This window comes from Marmota marmota, unplaced genomic scaffold, assembly GCF_001458135.2.
Source record: "Marmota marmota marmota unplaced genomic scaffold, marMar, whole genome shotgun sequence".
Taxonomy (NCBI): domain Eukaryota; kingdom Metazoa; phylum Chordata; class Mammalia; order Rodentia; family Sciuridae; genus Marmota; species Marmota marmota.
Genome location: NW_025999853.1, coordinates 48,662,442 through 48,683,218, shown reverse-complemented (window position 1 = coordinate 48,683,218; position 20,777 = coordinate 48,662,442). Strand labels below are relative to the sequence as shown.

Genomic DNA, 20,777 nt, shown 5'->3' with positions numbered 1-20,777 from the left:
TGAACAGACAGAAGCCTCTGCTTGGGTGGTTCTCCATCTACCTGGAAGGTGCAGTGAGCAGGATTTGCTGACAGATAAGATAAGAGCTGTGAGAGAAGAGAGAGGATGTCAAGTAGGCAACAGATAACACAGTCCAGGGAGTTCAAGGGAGAAGCCAGCCTGGAGGGAGTGCTGTCAGCCTACAGATGCTATTTAAATCCATGAGCCTCATCAGATCCCCAAGGAAGTGTCGATGGCAAAGTGGAGGTCCAAGGCCTGAGCCTGTGCCGAATGACACTGAGGGGAGGGAGGTGAGAGGAACCAGCAGAGGGAACTGAGGAGGAGCGGCTGCCAAGACAGGAGGACAGCCAAGTGAAGAAAGCACTTCAGGGAATCATGCACAACTCCGTCCAGTGCCGCTCACCAGACACCCTGGGGGAGGCCCAGGCATCAGTCTTGATAGAGAGACATCCAGGGCACAACCTCTGGCAGGGTGGGTCAGGACTTGTGTGCTGTCTGCCTCCCTGTGGCAAGGGCAAGTCAAGAGGACTTCTGACTGTGGGTCTCCTTACGGGGAGGCCCAGACCTCTGCCACATCCTGAGCCTGAGTCTCCTGTGCCCACAGTGCCGCTGTCGCCCTGGCTTCCGGCTGAAGGATGATGGCCGGACGTGTGCTGACGTGGATGAGTGCAGTACCACCTTCCCCTGTAGCCAGCGCTGTATCAACACCCATGGCAGCTACAAGTGTCTGTGTGTAGAGGGCTATGCCCCGCGTGGAGGTGACCCCCATAGCTGCAAAGCTGTGACTGGTGAGATGGGTGCTTGGAGGATGTGAGGTGGCCCAGGCAGTTGGGGAATGAGGAGGGAGAGCTGGGACAGCAGAGCTTAAGACAGGCTGGGGGACCAGGGCTGCTAGAACATGCTCTAGCCAGCAGCTGAGCCAAGATCCTCTGCCTCCAGAAGAGGAGCCATTTCTCATCTTCGCCAACCGGTACTACCTGCGCAAGCTCAACCTGGATGGCTCCAATTACACACTGCTTAAGCAGGTACCAAAACCCAGGCTCTCCTCACCCCTGTCCAGTACAACACTTCCCACTTGGCCACATGGTCATCTCCACTACTGCCTCTCTAGCCAGACTTCTCCTGACTGCAGGCCTTCCCTCCCCCAATGCCAATGTGCCCCTGATGCCATAATTGACTTCTTCCACTTTCCCTACTCCCCAAATCCAGGGTCTGAACAACGCTGTTGCCTTGGACTTTGACTACAGAGAGCAGATGATTTACTGGACAGATGTGACAACCCAGGGCAGCATGATCCGAAGGATGCATCTTAATGGGAGCAACGTGCAGGTGAGGCCAGGGGCAGTTTTCCCTCAGCTGACATGCTGGGAACCCCAAAGATGTGAACTCAGTCCTCCTCCCCAGATGACTCCCTGTTTGTTTTAAAACCCATTTCCTCTTTTCCCCTCCTACCTCCCAGAATTATTTCCCTCTCATCTCTGCAATGAGAGACTTCATGATTCTGTTATCATAACTTCTCCCTTCTTCAAGCCCAGAGCATGAGGGCTAGAAGATTCCTCTTGCCCTTGCTGCCCTTTACAGGTCTCCCTATGCCTGACCTCCCTTACACCTATGCTCCAGGCACTGTGGGGCTTGGGTGTGGTCTTGCTCATCTAGACACTCTCCTGGAGCCCTTGCTGATATCCACTTAGTGTCAGGCCCAGGATGAGCATTTTACATCCATGATCCTCCCAACAAGGCCAGGAGAGGGAGCCCTACCCCATTTTATAGGAATGAGAAGCTGAGGGTCCTACTCACGTCACCCAGGGCTCTTCCTGCCTTGTCCCTGCCTGCAGGTGCTGCACAGGACAGGCCTCAGCAACCCAGATGGGCTGGCTGTGGACTGGGTAGGTGGCAACCTGTACTGGTGTGACAAAGGCCGGGATACCATCGAAGTGTCCAAGCTCAATGGGGCCTATCGGACAGTACTGGTCAGCTCTGGTCTCCGTGAGCCCAGGGCTCTGGTGGTGGATGTGCAAAATGGGTATGTGAGCAAGGAGGGTTGGGGAAGCCCCTGAAAAGTGATACCCTCAGGTATCCAGGCCCAGTCTCCCTTCAGGCTCCTGGTGGGACCATGCACTGGACCTCTTGGTGCTCACTGCCAATCAACCTGCCAGGTACCTATACTGGACAGACTGGGGTGACCACTCACTGATTGGCCGGATTGGCATGGATGGGTCTAGCCGCAGCGTCATTGTGGACACCAAGATCACATGGCCCAATGGCCTGACACTGGACTATGTCACCGAGCGTATCTACTGGGCTGATGCCCGCGAGGACTATATTGAATTTGCCAGCCTGGATGGCTCCAATCGCCATGTCGGTCAGTGTGCCACTGAGACTGCCCAACATAGCAGGCCCAGGGGGACATAAGTCTGAAGTGACAGGGGATCAGGTTTGCCCTTCCCCTTGCTGCCCTTTGCAGGGCTCCCTAGTAATTAGAAAGTCCCCCTATGCCTGACAGCCCTTACACCAAAAGTGGGCATAAAAGCCAGAGGTAGCCTAGCACAGTGGTGCACACCTATAGTCTCAGAGACTCGGGAGGCTGAGGCAGGAGGATCACAAGTTCAAAGCCAGCCTCAGTAACTTAGCAAGGCCCTAAATAACTTAGTGAGATCCTGTCTCAAAATAAAAAATAAAAAGGGCTAGGGATGTGGCTCAGAAGTTTAGCACCCCTGGGTTCAATCCCCAGTACCAACATAAATAAATAAATAAACAGAGGGTATGGTATAAGGACACCACCTACCAAGTAGGGGTTCAGAGTACCCAGGGAACTCCCCAGGACTGGCCCAGGTATGAGGCCACAATTCAGCTTCTTGGTAAGGAGAAAGAGAGGCCTTTCCCAGGTGTAGCTCAGGATAGCAGCCCTAAGAGAGGTGGGGATTGGAAGCCTGGAGCTGGGAAACACTCCTGACTTCCTAAGAGGAGCCATATACTATGTAGAACAGGAATTTCTAAGGACAGTCTGCCACTCATTAGTTATGAAACCTTGAGAAGCCATAGACCCATCTGGAACTGGGTGGGGCTCATGCCCACCTCACATGGTTAGGTGGGGGCTGAGGAGATCAAGTAGGCAAAGCAGAGTGTCTACACTTGGAGCTGACTGCTGCCGTGCTTGTTTGCTGCACCCCACAGTGCTAAGCCAAGACATCCCACACATCTTCGCACTGACCTTGTTTGAGGACTATGTCTACTGGACTGACTGGGAGACAAAGTCCATCAACCGAGCTCACAAGACCACAGGCACCAACAAGACACTCCTAATCAGCACTTTGCACCGTCCCATGGACTTGCATGTCTTCCATGCCCTGCGCCAGCCAGATGGTAAGTGAGCAAGGGGCAGGAGCAGCAAAGGATGAGCTGGGCAGAGGACCCCAGGGTGGTATGGAAACCCAGAAGAGGCAGGGTGCTCAGGCTAATGGAAGTTTCTGCTCATCCCCACTCCAGCATTGACTGAGGACTCCTTGCTAGGTACTGGGAGTTCCAGAGGGCTTAAATGGAATGTGATTGGGTTCATGAGAGCTTCAGCCCAGCCCAAGTCCAACCATGAAGTCCTGTGGCAATTAGGCCCTGAGGCCAGTCAGGGAATCCAGAGAGGGGTGGGTCTGGGTGCAGAGCACCAAAATGGGGCCCAGGAAACAGGGAGGGACAGTAAGGGAGGGCAAAGATGTTGCAGGATGTGAGCTTGAGACCCAGCCTGATCTTGGGACCTTGAGAGGATCCTCTACTGCCTCAGGCTCCAGCTCATTCCTGAAAGAGGCAGGATGGAGGTCCACCTTATCTCCACCCAGGTAGCCTTTGGAAGATCAGAAACTTCACAGAGAATACTTCCCTCAATGTGCCAGAGGCCAGTGACTTGGGGAGTCATAAATCAGGCTGTCAGCTTTCTCTTAACCACCTTTTCTCTGGCAGTACCCAATCACCCCTGCAAGGTCAACAATGGTGGCTGTAGCAACCTGTGCCTGCTATCCCCTGGGGGTGGGCACAAATGTGCCTGCCCCACCAACTTCTACCTGGGTGGTGATGGACGCACCTGTGTGTCTAACTGCACTGCAAGCCAGGTGAGGCTTTCCTCTGGACCCCCATTGCCTTGACCCCTCACGCCAGTACCCCCAATCCTCCTTGGACCCAAACACCTGCTCTAATATCCTCATACACCTGGTTTTCCCATGCTAACACCCCCACATTTCTTACCTACCTCTTGTCTCCCAACAGCAATACTTTTATACTTGTCACCACACACAGACACCTCCACACCCTAACCATGACCCTCCCTCATGAATCCCCCAAGCCCTGACCTCCACACACCTTCCCCCTAACAGACGCCCCCTTGCCCAGCCTTCCTGCACTCATCCCATCTCACCCTCTCATCCAGCTCTACCTCCTCCCAAACACCCTGACCCTGTCACTTCTTTGAAGCATCCTAGCCTCTCAAAAGAAAAACTTCTGAGTTCCCCAGACCCCACCAACCCCTCTTGCCCCCACCTGCCCTCCAGTTTGTGTGCAAGAACGACAAGTGCATCCCCTTCTGGTGGAAGTGTGACACTGAGGACGACTGTGGGGACCACTCAGATGAGCCTCCAGACTGTCGTGAGTGCCCAGGGTGCAGATGGCAGGAGGGGCCTCACTGGCTATCAGAGAGGTGGAGGCTGCAGTGCTCAGGGAGGGTCCTGACCATGCCCACCCCCTGCTCTTCTGACGCCAAGCCTCACCTCCCCGGCAGCCGAGTTCAAGTGCCGCCCAGGACAGTTCCAGTGCTCGACAGGAATCTGCACAAACCCTGCCTTCATCTGTGATGGTGACAACGACTGCCAGGACAATAGTGATGAGGCCAATTGCGGTAAGTAGCTGCCCAGCCACCAGCTACCCTCCTTCCCCAGGATTTGAAGGTTTTAAGAGCAAGGCATATCCAGCCAATGGCAGCTTTCTATCCAGGCTGGATTCCTGCTGCTCAAAGCCCCAGACCCATTCCTGCCCACTAAGGGAACCGGGTCCCCTCCCTGCCCCTGAGTCCTTGATCTGCCATTAGTTACCCTCTCCTTCTACTGCCTCCACAGACATCCACGTCTGCCTGCCCAGTCAGTTCAAGTGCACCAACACCAACCGCTGTATTCCTGGCATCTTCCGCTGCAATGGGCAGGACAACTGTGGAGATGGCGAAGACGAGAGGGACTGCCGTGAGTGCCTGAGGCCATAGGGGCCAGGGTGGGGAGCAAGCCACACACAGGGTGCACGTTGATTCTCCACTACTTTTTTTTTGGTACCAGGGATTGAACCCAGGGCACTTAACCACTGAGCCACATCCCCAGCCCTTTTATATTTTATGGTCTCACTGACTTGCTTAGAGCCTCATTAAGTTGCTGAGGCTGGGTTTGAACTCTAGATCCTCCTGCCTAAGCCTCCTGAGCTGCTGGGATTACAAGTGTGTGCCACCGCACCAGGCCAGTTACTTTATTAGAGGGGCAACATCAATCATCCATGTGACCTGGTTTGCTCATAAAATCATCTTTCTTGGAGGTATTACATATTCAGAAAAGAAAATGCATTAAAATTGGAAATAAACTGTTCCTTCCTCCCAAGATATTGCTGGCCAAACCAAGGCCAAGGCTTGGAAGAGGGAGAGGACAGTGACCTTGAGGGGGAGGCACACGACAAGGGGAAGATCCTCATTCTCTCATTCACCCCACAGCTGAGGTGACCTGTGCCCCCAACCAGTTCCAGTGCTCCATCACCAAGCGCTGTATCCCCCGTGTCTGGGTCTGTGACAGGGACAACGACTGTGTGGATGGCAGTGACGAGCCCGCCAATTGCAGTGAGTGACCTGGCACTCCTGGGGAGCCCACCATCCCCCACAGCGTCTGCTGCTGCCATCACCTCCACACGTGCACCCTTGTGCCCACTCCCACCCTGCCACATGCTTCTGGAAGGGCCTCACCCTCTTCCTGCCCTCCCTTGCAGCCCAAATGACCTGTGGAGTGGACGAGTTCCGCTGCAAGGACTCGGGCCGCTGTATCCCAGCACGCTGGAAATGTGACGGAGAAGATGACTGTGGGGATGGCTCAGACGAGCCCAAGGAAGAGTGTGGTGAGCCCGGCCCCCACTCCAGAGGAAAGCAATCTGCAGGGTAGGGGTGTTATGGTGCCCACTGGCAGTCAGAGATCTGGGCTGCGTGCTGACCATGTCTCAGCATGGCCCCGTGCCAGGCTTCCTGTGCCTGCTGTGGAATATTCTCAGCCAATGCCCACCACCTCCTAACCCCTTCTTCCATGCCCCCACCACACCTCATCAACACATACCTGTGCAGAATCTTATCTGCCCACACTAAGGAATCTGTTCATGTCCTCCCCAAAGCAGCTGTCTCCCTACCCCCTACCCAACACACACAAACTCGTGTCTTGTCTCCTAACCGCTTTGTAAACTCCACGTCACACCACAGCCCGGGCTCCCCAGAGCTGAGCTTCCCTCAAACCACACCCACCTGTGATCATAATATCTACTTGCCACTCCATCCCTGACTGTCCCAATGTCCACCCCATCTCACTTTCCCTAGATGAGCGCACCTGTGAACCATACCAATTCCGCTGCAAGAACAACCGCTGCGTGCCAGGCCGCTGGCAGTGCGACTATGACAATGACTGTGGGGACAATTCAGATGAGGAGAGCTGCAGTATGTGCCACTCCCTGCTGCCCCCAGGCCACTGCTCGCCCCTCCCCAGGCCTCTGCACCTCCTCAGCTCCCCTGCCCCTACTACCACCCGTCTGGGCTAGAGCAAGGGGCCCCCTCCCAGGGCAGGGGTCAGAGTTCCCTCGCGCCTCACCCCACCCCACTCCATGTTGTGTACTTGAGTTTGTGCCATTTCACCTCATCTCATGTTTCTCTCCATTTTCACACTGTCCTCTTGGGGTTGCAGAGGTAGGTGTCTCTGATGTGCCCCTGCTCCCACCATGTCCTTCCTCTGCCCCAGAGCCCACCCATCCCCTATGTGCCTCTGCCCATCATCCTTCATTGGCCCCACCCCAGACTCAGTGCTTGTCTTAGTGGTCTTGTCCCCTCTCTACCCTCCCCACACAGAGCCTGCCCTGAGGGCAGGACCAAGGACCTAGTGCTCTCTCCCATGTGTCTGTCCCCACTGGATAAGCACTGTCCCCTGAGGGCAGTCAGTGGCTCTGTCCAGGATAGGTTGAGCATCTTGGTCATTACACCAGTCACCTGTGGCCTTTAAGGACACGGGGATGGGGTTTGTGCTCCAGAGTCTCACTTCCAAGGGCTTGGAGATGGCCGAAGGCTGAGACCCTGTGCCCACCCTGCTGGGGTCTATCTCTCCCCTGTCCCTCCCCAGCCCCTCGGCCCTGCTCTGAGAGTGAGTTCTCCTGTGCCAATGGCCGCTGCATCGCTGGGCGCTGGAAGTGCGATGGGGACCATGACTGTGCGGACGGCTCAGATGAGGTGGGTGGGGAACCAGAAAGAAGGAGGCCTCAGAAGAGTCAGAGCAGGGCCCCATTGGTGCCAAACTGACCAGGCTGCTGGCTCCCATGCCCACAGAAAGATTGTACCCCCCGCTGTGACATGGACCAGTTCCAGTGCAAGAGTGGTCACTGTATCCCCCTGCGCTGGCGCTGTGACGCGGATGCTGACTGCATGGACGGCAGCGATGAGGAAGCCTGTGGCACTGGTGGTGAGCCCTCCAGCCTGTCTTCCCCTGGCCCTCCCACCATCCCCATCCCATCGTGTGGCCAAGTTCTCTCATTCTTCCCCCTATTCATTATTCATGCAGTGATTATTTATTGACCGTCATAGGTGTTGGAGATACAGCACTAAACAAGACTCAGAGCTGCTGTATGCATTTTTGTGCAGGTGGTTCTCTCCCCAATGGCACCTAATTGGGGCCAGTTAGGCTGAAAGCCAGAAGTCTGTGGGTTGTGTCCCCATAACCCCCCAGCCACCAACACAAGTTCCTAACAGTCTGCTGCCCTGAGAAGCCAAGTCCTGGTCACTTTCCTTCCCTGGGACAATGAACCAGAACCTGCCCCTAGCAGATCTTCCTGGGCTCTGCAGAAGAAGGGAATGGTGTAAAATCTGCCAGGAGAGAAAGTTGGGGGACAGGGACCTCATCTTTGAGGGCAGATATCCTGACTCTGCCCTGGTAGTTTGAAGACAGGGACTTGAACTTTTGTCTTCTACCCACTGTTGTGCCTCTGTGCCTGTCACAGAAAAACACTAGGCTTGCCTGCCCTGCCACATCCACCAGAAAGAGTGCCCTCCAACCCCTCTGGACACTTCTTCAAAATGGCCTCTTCTTCTCTATATATATATATCATAGGAGGCACTTTTGCCCCTCTGCCCATCAGGTAGAAAATTAGGAGATATGGGTCTAGTCCAGTTGTGCCACTGCTTTTCTGGTGACCCCTCTGGGCCTAGCCCCACCTGTTGAAGGAGGGATCTGGGCAAGATCCTGCCCGGGCAGCCTGCAGCCCCTGGCTCATTCCTCCCTTTTGCTCCCTCTGGCTCCCAGTGCGGACCTGCCCTCTGGACGAGTTCCAGTGTAACAACACCTTGTGCAAGCCACTGGCCTGGAAGTGCGATGGCGAGGATGACTGCGGGGACAACTCAGATGAGAACCCTGAGGAGTGTGGTGAGATTTGGGGCATGGCAGGGCAGGGATGGGCTTCAGGAGGAGGGTGGGGTTCCCAGGCTCCCTGGTTCCCTGGTGGCCTGTGGTGGCCATCTACCCCTGACCCCAAGACTGATTCTGGCTGTCTCCTGGCTGCTGCAGCCCGGTTCGTGTGCCCTCCCAACCGGCCCTTCCGCTGCAAGAACGACCGTGTCTGCCTATGGATCGGGCGCCAGTGTGATGGCACTGACAACTGTGGGGATGGGACTGATGAGGAGGACTGTGGTGAGCAGGGGGCCAGTGAGGGGGTCCTGGGGGAGCTGCAGCAGGGGAGGATCACTGCTGGGAGCCTGAGAGAAGCTCCTGGGGAGAAGAGGCTTCTGATGCCCTACATCTGCAGGAGGAGGCTGGGAATCTAATGATTAACCGGTTCCCCCTGCAAGTTTAACAGACAGCTGGGCTTGGACCCTCTGGTATCTGCAGGGTCCCTGTGGGAGGAGGGGACAGTATGGAAAATACCCAGGGCCTGAAGCCCCTGTCCTCCCCAGAGCCTCCCACGGCACAGACCCCCCACTGCAAAGACAAGAAGGAATTTTTGTGCCGGAACCAGCGCTGCCTCTCCTCCTCACTGCGCTGCAATATGTTCGATGACTGTGGAGATGGCTCTGACGAGGAGGACTGCAGCATCGGTAAGACCTGACCATGGGATGGTGGGGCTGGGCTTGGGAGGAGGGGCTCTGGGAAGGAATCCACTCTCGGTCTCCCACAGACCCCAAGCTGACCAGCTGCGCCACCAATGCCAGCATCTGTGGGGATGAGGCACGCTGCGTGCGTACTGAGAAAGCCGCCTACTGTGCCTGCCGCTCAGGCTTCCACACTGTGCCAGGCCAGCCCGGATGCCAGGGTAGGAAATCAGGGTTGTGGGAGAGAAGCCCCAACTGTTGGACTCCCCATGACCCTTCTGTGTATGTAACCCTCAGACATCAATGAGTGCCTGCGCTTTGGCACCTGCTCGCAACTCTGCAACAATACCAAGGGCGGCCACCTCTGCAGCTGTGCCCGAAACTTCATGAAGACACACAACACTTGCAAAGCGGAAGGTACAGAGCCAGGAGAGGACAGGAAGGGTGGATGGGGCCAGGTGCCACCATGATACAAAATAGTGCTACCCTGGAATGGAACATTTCCCTCCACACACCTTTGGCCAGGCATGGACCCCCAGATCGAAGATTCAGTATGCTGGGCACAGTGTGGCACAAGCAGACAGCATAGCCTCTGACTCTAAAGTTCAATGGGGAGAGCACTCCCATATAGCACACTTGAAAGCTTCCTCTCTCACCACTCTCAGGATGAGAGCACACTCTGGCACACTTACACTGTCACATGTGCACCCCCTACGTATTCCCCATATGCTTTGGTGCACACCTGCACTTCCATGTGCTTATATGCAAACACCTACACACATTCCTATGCATACACATACCCTACATGTGCATGATCTTGTAGATACACAAAACCATGCACTCTTACACCTGTGTACACCCATACCCTTCTATGCCATGCACATAAACTCTCACATGCATGAGTACCCACAAGCCCTTGTCAGACAGCATGAGTCAGAGTGCTATGATGCCATCTAGAGGTCATGAGGGTGCAGAAGTCCTTGAGGCTGGAGGGGCAGGGACAGACTTCTGGAAGAGCAGGTCACAATAGATCATCTCAGAGAAGAGCGGATGTTCACAGGTTAGGCTGAAGCCCTAGGTCCCAGCACTGGGAGGATGAGCATCCTCTTCTGGCTGGAGCAGATGGTCGATTAGGAGTGAGGATATTGCTGGGGTGATAGGGGCTAAAGTGGGGACCCCCTTCTCCTAGCACCAGACCCAGCACCCCACAGCCCAACCCCAAGCCCTGGCCTCCTTCTGCAGCATTTTACCCCCACCTGACATCCAACCTGTTGCCCTTCCAGGCTCTGAGTACCAGGTCCTGTACATTGCTGATGACAATGAGATCCGCAGCCTGTTCCCTGGGCACCCCCATTCCGCTTACGAGCAGGCCTTCCAAGGTGACGAGAGTGTCCGCATCGATGCCATGGATGTTCATGTCAAGGCCGGCCGTGTCTATTGGACCAACTGGCACACAGGCACCATCTCCTATCGAAGCCTGCCACCTGCTGCACCTCCTACCACTTCCAACCGACACCGAAGACAGATTGACCGGGGTGTCACCCACCTCAATGTGAGTGCCCAGCTTGATACAGATTGGGTGGAAGAGTTTAGTAGAGCAGACAGTTCAGAGAAGAATTTGAAAAGGACAGAAGGGGGCAAAGAGTGAGATTAGAAGGCATGGGTGGTGAGGATTACATTCTAAGGCATGGACAGAGCAGTCAGAATTATCAGGGGTTGTCTGTGTCACGCGCAGCCCACGGCAGCAAGGCAGACTGACCCTCAGCATCAGAGCCCACCTAATTCCTGATCATGTCTGCCACCTGTGTCAGTCTTGGCCCATTTACTCTCTGGCCTCACTATTTTCATCAATAAAATGAGCTAATGATCCCTATCTGGGGCGGGGCGGGGCTCAGTGGTAGAGTGTGCTGAGCAGACAAGAAACCCTGGATTTGATCCCCAGCACCAGTGATAATAATAACAATACCTATCTTGTAGTCTTTTTTTAGTGAGGATTAACTGGCAAAACATGTGAAAGCTCCAAGCCTGGCATATCCTTAAAGTCTAGGACTGGTTGATGTGGGGCAATGTTTCACAGGGGCAGGATGGCAGACCCAGGGGTGGGGATCATGGGAAGGAAAAAATAAAAGTGGTGGCCCCTGAGCCCGAGATCCCTATTCAGATTTCAGGGCTGAAGATGCCAAGGGGCATCGCCATCGACTGGGTGGCCGGGAATGTGTACTGGACCGACTCTGGCCGAGACGTGATTGAGGTGGCACAAATGAAGGGCGAGAACCGCAAGACACTCATCTCGGGCATGATTGACGAGCCCCACGCCATTGTGGTGGACCCACTAAGGGGGTGGGCAAGGGTCCTAGGGGGGAGGCATATGGGCTGGTGGTAGGAAGCCCCTGGGCAGGGGGCATGGGCCCAGCATCCACAAGCACACCCTTCCAGGGTCCTCCTCAGGTACTCCAGTCTTCCAAGATACCCCAGGCCCTGGCCCTACCCAGTGCTGCCTTTGCTAGGGACCCCCAGCAGGGCCTGCTCAGTGCCCAACCTCCACTTGGGTGGCTTCAAAGGCAGCCAGGTTATGGATATCCCCTCTGCTTCAGGGACATCTCTTCCCATTTACACATCTCTGGCTCGGCACACTGTGGTTTTAGAGTAGAAGGTGTTCACCTGGTCAGAAGCTGTCTCCCGTTCCTCTCTGTGGGAGGGAGACAGTGCACCCTCCTCCTGAAACCTAGCAATCCCTGTGCCAGACCAGGCACCCTCTGTCTCTCCTCATTTTGCCTCCCCTGACTCTCAGGTAAGACCCATTCTCACCCCTTCTCCCTCCCCAGCACCATGTACTGGTCAGACTGGGGGAACCACCCCAAGATTGAGACCGCAGCGATGGATGGGACCCTTCGGGAGACACTGGTGCAGGACAACATTCAGTGGCCCACAGGTCCATTGGGCAGGGGTGGGGCTGTGGGAAAGGCAGGCTCTCCAAGGCTAGTGCTGCAAAGTCACAAAAAAGCTAGTGAGGGGCAGGGCTGGGGCTGGAACCAGGCATAGGGCTTGTGGACACTTTTCCTTGATAAGTGGTTGGGAGTGGTCATGTGAGAAGGGTGCACTGTCCTGGACACTGAGTCAAGTCTGTCTTCACCTCTGATGTGGCAGAGGCTGAGCCCTCACAGCACTCCCTGCCCTCCCCCAGGCCTGGCTGTAGATTATCACAATGAACGACTATACTGGGCAGATGCCAAGCTTTCAGTCATCGGCAGCATCCGGCTCAATGGCACAGACCCCATCGTGGCCGCTGACAGCAAGCGAGGTCAGAGCCCAGCAGCAGCCTTGGTCCCCAACTCTACCCTCAGGCCCCCAACCTCCCAACTGAACCCAAAAACCTCACTCCAGTGCTACCATCCTTCATCAGCCTGGCCCCCAGCAATCCTATAGGCTGTGCCCACCTGACTCTGGCCCACCTGTCAATTCATTTACTCTACCACTAACTATCAAGTTGTGTAGAGGCAGTAGAAGTGGCAGTTGGAACTTAAAATGTGGGGAGAAGTAGTAGAAGTCAAGCATGACCACAAAAGCCTTCTATCAATAGTGGCCACAGAGGGGACACGTGGGAAATGCTGGGCACAGTGGCACACCCCTGTAATCCTAGCAGCTTGGGAGGCTGAGGCAGGAGGATCGGGAATTCAAAACCAGCCTCAGAAATTTAGTGAGGCACTAAGCAACTCAGTGAGACCCATCTCTAAATAAAATACAAAAAAATGGCTGGGGATGTGGCTCAGTGGTTGAATGCTGCCCCACCAAAAGAAGAAGGGACAGGTGGGGGGAATGTTGATATTTTGGTCTGGATGTTTGGAGTTTGAGGTGCCTGGGAGCCATGGGGACTGGTATCCTGAAGGATGTGACTGCAACCCAAGATTCCTCTGATTTCACTTGATTTCAACTCCTCCCCAGGCCTAAGTCACCCCTTCAGTATTGATGTCTTTGAGGATTACATCTATGGCGTCACCTACATCAATAATCGTGTCTTCAAGATCCATAAGTTTGGACACAGCCCGTTGATCAACCTGACAGGTGGCCTGAGCCATGCCTCTGATGTGGTCCTGTACCATCAGCACAAGCAGCCTGAAGGTAAGGGAGAGGGAGAGCCTGGGGTCTGGAAGGGAAGGTCCGGGAGCACCAGGTCTCCAAGCCATGGACTCAGGTCTGAGTGAAGAAGGGAGCATTCTGGGTCCACAGGGCTTGGGAAAGGGTCCTGCTCAGCATCTGCCTCCCACACCTGTAGTGACCAACCCCTGTGACCGCAAGAAATGTGAGTGGCTCTGCCTACTGAGTCCCAGTGGGCCTGTCTGCACCTGTCCCAATGGGAAGCGGCTGGATAACGGCACCTGTGTGCCTGTACCCTCTCCAACACCCCCTCCAGATGGTACGTTCACACTTCTCCCCAGTGCCCCACCTGCGCCTCAGGACCTTCCTCCCTTAGGTCCTTGACCTCCCCTCATCTTTGTTGCCCACTCCTCTCCCCTTGCCCTGGCTTCTCCCTTTGATGAGTCCCTCCTGCAGCTCCCCGACCTGGAACCTGCAACCTACAGTGCTTCAATGGGGGTAGCTGTTTCCTCAATGCACGGAGGCAGCCCAAGTGCCGCTGCCAGCCCCGCTACACAGGTGACAAGTGTGAGCTGGACCAATGCTGGGAGCACTGTCGCAACGGGGGCACCTGTGCTGCCTCCCCATCTGGTATGCCCACCCCCAGATCTGCTCCTTGTTTATCCCTGGCTCCCACCCCTCTGGTTCCACCTCAGGCAAATGCCCAACCCCTGCCTACCTCGCCTGGCCTCAGCCTCACCTCCTGCCTCCTCTCTACAGCTCTGGTATCCAGTCCCTCTGGTCTCTGCCTCCCACCCAGGTCCCCCAAGCCCTATACCTCTGTTATAGGACCAGGTAGTTCCTAAAGCCATAATTCCACTCATACATCCTCTCCCACCAGGCATGCCCACGTGCCGGTGCCCCACGGGCTTCACAGGTCCCAAATGCACCCAGCAGGTGTGTGCAGGCTACTGTGCCAACAACAGCACCTGCACTGTCAACCAGGGCAACCAGCCCCAGTGCCGATGCCTACCTGGCTTCCTGGGTGACCGCTGCCAGTACCGTGAGTGAGCCATCTCTGGGCCCCAGGGGAGGAAGGGGAGAGCCAGGACCCATGGAGGCAAGTTCGGGGGAGGGAGGCCATATACAGCTGAGCCAGGCCCAGGCTGCTTGTGCTACTCACAAAAGTGTTGGCACACCTCCCTGAGGCAGAAAGCCCCCTGGACATCAGGACTATGCAAGCAAGAGCAGAGCCCTTCTAGCACGCTCAGGGATACCTTTGTGCCCTGGAGCTTGTGATACGGGAATAGTAGGAGACCCAGGAGGAGGTTGGAGTCATCCATGGGACCAAGGTGTCTTTTCAGGTGCCTAGCCACCCCTTTGGAGGGCCCCATGAGGGTGGGGCATAAGGCACTTCCTGTCCACTCCCAATTATAGGGGAGTGCTCTGGCTACTGCGAGAACTTTGGTACATGTCAGATGGCTGCGGATGGCTCCCGGCAATGTCGCTGCACTGTCTACTTTGAGGGCCCAAGGTGTGAGGTGAACAAGTGCAGCCGCTGTCTCCAAGGAGCCTGTGTGGTCAACAAGCAGACTGGGGATGTCACCTGCAAGTGAGTGGGCTCCTGCCTCCATAGTTCTGCCCTGTTCCAGCCATATGCCCTCCATCCTACTGTTGCCACCCCAACCCTATCCTGGTGCTTCCTTAGCATCACATACTCCTTGACCAGCCCCAGCCCCAGCTCTGACTCTTTCCCACAGCTGCACCGATGGCCGGGTGGCCCCCAGCTGTCTGACCTGCGTTGGCCACTGCAGCAATGGCGGTTCCTGTACCATGAATAGAAAGATGATGCCTGAGTGCCAGTGAGTTGAGCTTGAGTCTTACCCAGACATACATTATCCCTCCGTTCCTCAAATCTGAGCAGGAGGACCATGCAATTTCCCTGGCGGCAGCAGCTGTGGAGGTCTTGCCTGTTCAGCTCTGCCCTCCTACCTGCAGGTGCCCGCCCCACATGACAGGACCCCGGTGTGAGGAGCAGGTCGTCAGCCAACAGCAGCCTGGACGTAAGTGGCAGGGGGTGTGACAGGCAGGGCTGCTGGGACCTGCAGCAGTCTGGGCCTCCTGACTCATTCTCTCATGACCTCCCTCCAGATATGGCCTCTATCCTGATCCCTCTGCTGTTGCTGCTACTGCTGCTTCTGGTAGCTGGAGTGGTATTCTGGTATAAGCGGCGAGTCCGAGGGTGAGCCACCAGGAGTCTAGAAAGTTCTGGACATTATTTTGATACCCAGTCTGACCTCCCATACATCCCCCCCCAGAATCTCTGCCTCCTTAGACTCATGCCTCTCCCCAGGGCTAAGGGCTTCCAGCACCAGCGGATGACGAACGGAGCCATGAACGTGGAGATTGGGAACCCTACATACAAGATGTACGAAGGAGGAGAACCTGATGATGTCGGTGGCCTGCTGGATGCTGACTTTGCCCTGGACCCTGACAAGGTGGGCTGGAGGAGAGATTGGAAGGGCTTCCAGGGTAGGACTAAGAGGCTATGGGTAGGGTGATTTAGGGTGTCAGGTTGGATGATGGGTCAGAGGTGGGGTGTGGGGTACCTGGGCCACAGAGCCCAGCCCCTGAGCCCCACCTGAACCCTCTGTTGCTTTACAGCCCACCAACTTCACCAACCCCGTGTATGCTACACTCTACATGGGGGGCCACGGCAGCCGTCACTCCCTGGCCAGCACGGACGAGAAGCGAGAACTCCTGGGCCGTGGCCCTGAGGACGAGATAGGGGACCCCTTGGCATAGAATCCTGCTCCATTGGACTTCCCCCAGAGAGCCCCTGCCAGAGAAGTCCTTCATTGAGCCCCCTCCCCAGCTAGCCCTTCCCTGGCCCTGCCGGATGTATAAATGTAAAAATGAAGGAATTACTTTTTATATGTGAGTGAGCAAGCGAGCACAGTATTATCTCTTTCCATTCTCCTCCTTCCTGCCTGCTCCTCAGTACCCCCCGTGCTACCTTGTGAGGGCAGGGAGGGCTCTGGGGGCTCCTGCAAGTATGAGGGAGCCCACCTCCTACTTTCCCACCAAAATGTACCCCCCTGGGAGAGCTTGTGGTGCAGCCCCCCACAAGACACTTTGTCAAGGGCCTACTCTTTCCCCCTCCAGTTCCCCCTTTCCCAAGTCCCTGGGGGCTAATTCTGGGGAGATAGAGTTCTCTGCTGCCCCTGTCTGGAAGATTTGTCTCTGGCTGAGGTAGGAAGGGAAGAATGGAGTTTTTTAGTTCTTGGGGAAGGATGCCCCAAGACCTGGCCCCTACTCTTACGGGCACCTCAGAGATGACCATGCTCAGTAACCTCCCAGACAGGCCCCCACTCTAGTGCCCTCACAATGGCTCCCAGGGCTGGAAACCTTCATTGGTAACAGACCCCCAACCTCCCTTCCCCTGGGGATGAGGAAATGGGGCACACCAAGGAAGGGCAAGTGGGCAGCCCCGTTTTGGGGACATGAACGTTTTAATAATTTTTGCTGAATTCCTTTACAACTAAATAACACAGATATTGTTATAAATAAAATTGTAAAAAAAAAAAAAAAAGAAAAAAAAGAGAGAGAGAAAGAGAAGCTGCTTGTGTCTGCCTGCGAATGTGATTATGGGCTGGGCTGCGCTTTGGGGCTTCAGCCACCAGAGGGAGCCGAGATCTTACTGAAGGCAGGCTTGAGTGTCCTGCTCTCAGTTCCCTTCTCCTGGAGCCCCTTCCTTCTCCATCTTGCTATAGCAGGGAAAGGGGATGGTACTGGACTTGGCAGGAAGGACCTTTTTCTCCTGGATATGTGACTTTGAGCCAGTGACTTCACTGCTCTGAATCTTGTGTGCCCTCTGGCTCTAGGACACTAACTCTGCATTACCACTTCCTTTGGATACCATCACCCCTCCTGCCCCATATTATCAACCACAGTAAAAAATCCCACTGGAAGGAATGAATATATTGGGTTGTGAAGGCTTTCTAGGTCTTCAAGATGGTCCCCTGTGGCGTTCTCTGCCCACATTTGCTCTCGAAGTATTGACATCTGACTTCATAGAGACTGATCAGATGCCAAGAGTAGAACCCTGGATTTAAGTGGGAAGGACTGAAGGAGAGCTGGACACACCAGTTTGCCAGGCCCATCATCCTTCAACAGATCCAGCTCACCAACCATTTCAGACATTCTAGAAATTGACAGAGACAATTTAAGTTGTCCTTGCTCAAAGAGGGGAGCCTCTTTGGAGAAGGTCACACAGCTTCACACCCCCCAGGACTGAGAGAGGAATAGAGCCCCACTCCCCCACAACAGCAAAATCAGAAGAGTGGCTGCAAATGCCTGATGATCTCTTATCCAGCTTCCAAAGGGAGAATATTGCCTTTCATTCCCTTACTGGTTCAACTTCTCCAGGATATGCCTCCCTGGCATTCTCCTTCCTTGGAAAAGCTTCTGGGTTTAAGCACCTTCAGAAACAAGAACCCATCCCTTCCTTCTCAGTCCTGAAATTCCCATTTCCAATCTCATCCTCCAAGCCAACTCTGAGATCCAATTCCTCACCCCCACCTTCCTGGACACCTAAGGTCCTGGAGGGAGCAAACCTCCTGGGAAAAACAGGTGTCCTTGTTAATTACTGAGAGACTTGTGTCCCTATATGGCCACCAGGTGGCATTAGAACTCCCGCTGCGCTGTTTATCCTGGAACCTAGCACAGCCCTCTCCTCAACACACTTAATTATGCACCTGTGGGGAACCCAGGCCAGCCTCTCATTTCCCCGCCCCGGGCTATTTTGCCATACACCCCTCCATCCTCTGCCAGCCAGCTCCCCTCTCTATCCCAGCGGCCCCACCCGCTCACCCCTCCCTCTGCCAGTCGTGCATCTGGCGCCCCCGCGGGAGCCACTGATTCTCTGCTTGTCGCCTAAAAATCCTGGGCATAGGGAGAAGGGCTCCCAGCTGCAGCTTAGAAAGCACACCCCTCTGGTAATCATCCTCCCTTTGCTGGCCAGGACTGGCTAAGAGAAGATCCATCAAGAGTGAACCTCCCAAACTCCCCATCCAGCAAGGTGGGAGGACCCTACAAGACAGAACAGAGACGTGCAGAGCCAGGGACAGAGGCTAATACAGACTGATATAGATTCAGAGATGGGAAGATATAGGGACACAGGCAAAGACCCAGAGACAAGGAGTAGTGAGTGTGTGTGTGTGTGTGTGTGTGTGTATGTGTGCGCGCGCGCACGCGGGTGCAAGCCCAGTCATGTACCTGTATGCATATACATATGTGTGTAACCACAGGGAAATCAGGTGACTTCAGGCTAGCAAAAGGAGGATAATGGGATGGATTGTGCCTCCCAAAGTTCAGGACCTTGGTGATGGGCTTCTGTCATAAGCACCCTAGGCCTGGGTGTGCCCACTGCTGAACTTGGCACTGGGACCCAAAATTCTGGTTGGGGCCATCTGACCTTATGCCTCTCAACACCTCTGTCCCTTCCTTCCTCATTTCTCTGCTCTGTCTGTCAAGTCCCTGCTTCCTGGCTTCTGTTTCCCTGAGTGTTACTACTTCTGCTTCATCCTCTCGCCATCCTTGTCTTTTCCCTCTTTTTTTTTTTTTTCTTTTTATGTCTGTCACATCCCATATCTGTCTGTCTGTTTCTTTGCATATGCCTGGGCTTGTCCTTTGGACTGCCAGTGCCAGTGTACACCTGTGTGTACGTCCATCTTTGTGGATATTTGCCTCTCTGCCAAGGCAAGGTGGAGAAGTGCTGAGGACCTGGTTGGGTGTGCTCATCTCTTGGCCCAAGCTTGCATTTGTCTGTCTCTGTTACTGTGAGCTCCTGTGTGTGTGTGAATCAAATGTATCCACTGTGTGTTGGTGTGCATCTCTCAATGCTAGTTTCTGTGTGAATATACTTTGCTCCACATGTCTGTGTTCACCTCTACCTTGTGGTAGGCCATACCAATGCGTCTGCGGCATGCCTGGAGGTTGTGTGCATTCAGGTCTCAGGGCATGGACCTGTCTCTCTATTTCTTTGCTTGTTCCCATCTCTCACTGCCTAGGGTTGGTCATACCACAACCTCAGCCTCAGTGCATAGCAACAGCTGACAGCTGAAGATTCCCTGGGCAGGGAAGACAGAGACTAGAGGGAGGAGGGCACTGATGAAGAAACAGCTGAGAGAATGAGAACAGAGACAGATGCTGGGGACAGAGACAAGGACAGAAACAGACAGGAAAGGGGAAAAGGATCAAGAAGAGGTGGTGGTGGAAGATGGGACAGTGGAAGGGAAGGGATAGGCTACATCAAGACTCTGGGCAGGCGGCATTGAGCTGGACTTCCCATGCAGCGCCTATGCAGTGGGGCGCTGTAAGGTGCAGAGGTCAGAGTGGGTGGGGGTCTAGGGACAAAGGTGAATGGGCCAGTAGAGCCTAGGGGTCCTGAGACTGCAGAGGTGCCGTAGGGCGGAGGTGGGGGGCGGCGGGCGCCGTTTGTCAGCCCTATTGACAGACGTGATGGGGTTTCCGTCTGTGATCAATGATTCTCATCTCCGGGCCAAATGAGCCGCGGGGCGCCCATCCATCCCCGTCAGCGCAGAGCCACGGCAGCCGCCTGAGGCCCCACCCCGCCCTCACCCCGGCCCCTGCCCTGCTCCTGGCCCCTGCCCGGCTCCTGCCCTGGGACCCACCTTGGCCCAGGGCATAGACGGGCCCCGGGACATCAAGGGGCCCTGGTCCTGCAGCATCGCTGAACCTCGCCAGATTCCTGCTCCGCGGTGCCCCCTTTACACGAACAGTCCCAAAGCCTCGAGCCCCACGCCCTTTCCTATTCCTCGTCGGTGCACAGACCCGGCATCTCGAGGGCGCGGCCCCTGAGCCCCTCAACCCTCCCCGCTTCGCACCTGGACCAGGGGCGTGTCTGAGGCGTGTCGGGGTGAAAGTCACCTTCGGTGCCCCCCAGCTGGGCGGGAGGGGGGCGCGCGGGGCGCGGCCGGGATTGGAGCGCCGCGGAGCCCCGCCCCCCCCGCCCGCCCGAGTCAGACCCAACTTTCTCCCCCGCCCGCGCCCCGCCCCCAGCGCCGCGCTCCGCTCCTCTCGTTCAGTCCGCGGGCCGCGCCGCCCGCTCCCGCCGCTTCGGCAGCCACCCCGCCGCCCAGCAGCCCGGAGCCCCGCGCCCTGTCCGGCTGTCCCCGGGACCCGCCCTGACCGCCCAGCTCGGCCGCCCGGGAAGATGCGACTGCTCGCGGAATGGCTCCTCTTGCTCTTTGGCCCTTGGCTTCTTAGGAAGGTAAGGGTTGCAGGGCTGAGGCGCGAGCGCTGGGGGTCCTCGACGCGAAGGTCCCAGAGTACTAGAGGATCTGTG

At 55.8% G+C, this 20,777-nt stretch overlaps 2 protein-coding genes across 6 annotated transcripts in view; both read left to right on the top strand.

The window, feature by feature from the left end:
- Lrp1 (LDL receptor related protein 1) overlaps nucleotides 1–18,726 on the top strand; it is an 83,213-nt gene extending 64,487 nt beyond the window's left edge. For 3 of the 5 annotated variants that reach the window (XM_015483154.2, XM_048806781.1, XM_048806797.1), the window contains 34 exons: nucleotides 605–788; nucleotides 940–1,025; nucleotides 1,210–1,329; nucleotides 1,836–2,023; nucleotides 2,157–2,362; nucleotides 3,175–3,363; nucleotides 3,952–4,100; nucleotides 4,536–4,629; nucleotides 4,763–4,879; nucleotides 5,097–5,216; nucleotides 5,729–5,851; nucleotides 5,998–6,123; nucleotides 6,590–6,706; nucleotides 7,380–7,486; nucleotides 7,583–7,715; nucleotides 8,553–8,672; nucleotides 8,814–8,936; nucleotides 9,200–9,340; nucleotides 9,421–9,555; nucleotides 9,632–9,751; nucleotides 10,618–10,886; nucleotides 11,496–11,674; nucleotides 12,160–12,266; nucleotides 12,519–12,635; nucleotides 13,277–13,453; nucleotides 13,608–13,748; nucleotides 13,886–14,059; nucleotides 14,310–14,471; nucleotides 14,846–15,020; nucleotides 15,169–15,270; nucleotides 15,407–15,471; nucleotides 15,560–15,650; nucleotides 15,762–15,906; nucleotides 16,073–17,000. In XM_015483154.2, the coding sequence (XP_015338640.1) occupies nucleotides 605–788; nucleotides 940–1,025; nucleotides 1,210–1,329; nucleotides 1,836–2,023; nucleotides 2,157–2,362; nucleotides 3,175–3,363; nucleotides 3,952–4,100; nucleotides 4,536–4,629; nucleotides 4,763–4,879; nucleotides 5,097–5,216; nucleotides 5,729–5,851; nucleotides 5,998–6,123; nucleotides 6,590–6,706; nucleotides 7,380–7,486; nucleotides 7,583–7,715; nucleotides 8,553–8,672; nucleotides 8,814–8,936; nucleotides 9,200–9,340; nucleotides 9,421–9,555; nucleotides 9,632–9,751; nucleotides 10,618–10,886; nucleotides 11,496–11,674; nucleotides 12,160–12,266; nucleotides 12,519–12,635; nucleotides 13,277–13,453; nucleotides 13,608–13,748; nucleotides 13,886–14,059; nucleotides 14,310–14,471; nucleotides 14,846–15,020; nucleotides 15,169–15,270; nucleotides 15,407–15,471; nucleotides 15,560–15,650; nucleotides 15,762–15,906; nucleotides 16,073–16,213 (4,743 nt within the window). In that variant the 3' untranslated portion in view covers nucleotides 16,214–17,000. Of the gene's footprint in view, nucleotides 1–604; nucleotides 789–939; nucleotides 1,026–1,209; nucleotides 1,330–1,835; nucleotides 2,024–2,156; nucleotides 2,363–3,174; nucleotides 3,364–3,951; nucleotides 4,101–4,535; nucleotides 4,630–4,762; nucleotides 4,880–5,096; nucleotides 5,217–5,728; nucleotides 5,852–5,997; nucleotides 6,124–6,589; nucleotides 6,707–7,379; nucleotides 7,487–7,582; nucleotides 7,716–8,552; nucleotides 8,673–8,813; nucleotides 8,937–9,199; nucleotides 9,341–9,420; nucleotides 9,556–9,631; nucleotides 9,752–10,617; nucleotides 10,887–11,311; nucleotides 11,442–11,495; nucleotides 11,675–12,159; nucleotides 12,267–12,518; nucleotides 12,636–13,276; nucleotides 13,454–13,607; nucleotides 13,749–13,885; nucleotides 14,060–14,309; nucleotides 14,472–14,845; nucleotides 15,021–15,168; nucleotides 15,271–15,406; nucleotides 15,472–15,559; nucleotides 15,651–15,761; nucleotides 15,907–16,072; nucleotides 17,001–18,565 lie in introns of those variants that run through there. The other 2 variants (XM_048806787.1, XM_048806801.1) reach the window with 2 other exon arrangements.
- A 1,769-nt stretch (nucleotides 18,727–20,495) lies between these two features.
- The window catches only part of Nxph4 (neurexophilin 4), a 9,156-nt gene continuing 8,874 nt past the window's right edge, over nucleotides 20,496–20,777 (top strand). The window contains exon 1 of the mRNA XM_015483152.2: nucleotides 20,496–20,702. Within this exon, the coding sequence (XP_015338638.1) occupies nucleotides 20,646–20,702 (57 nt within the window). The 5' untranslated portion in view covers nucleotides 20,496–20,645. The remainder of the gene's footprint in view (nucleotides 20,703–20,777) is intronic.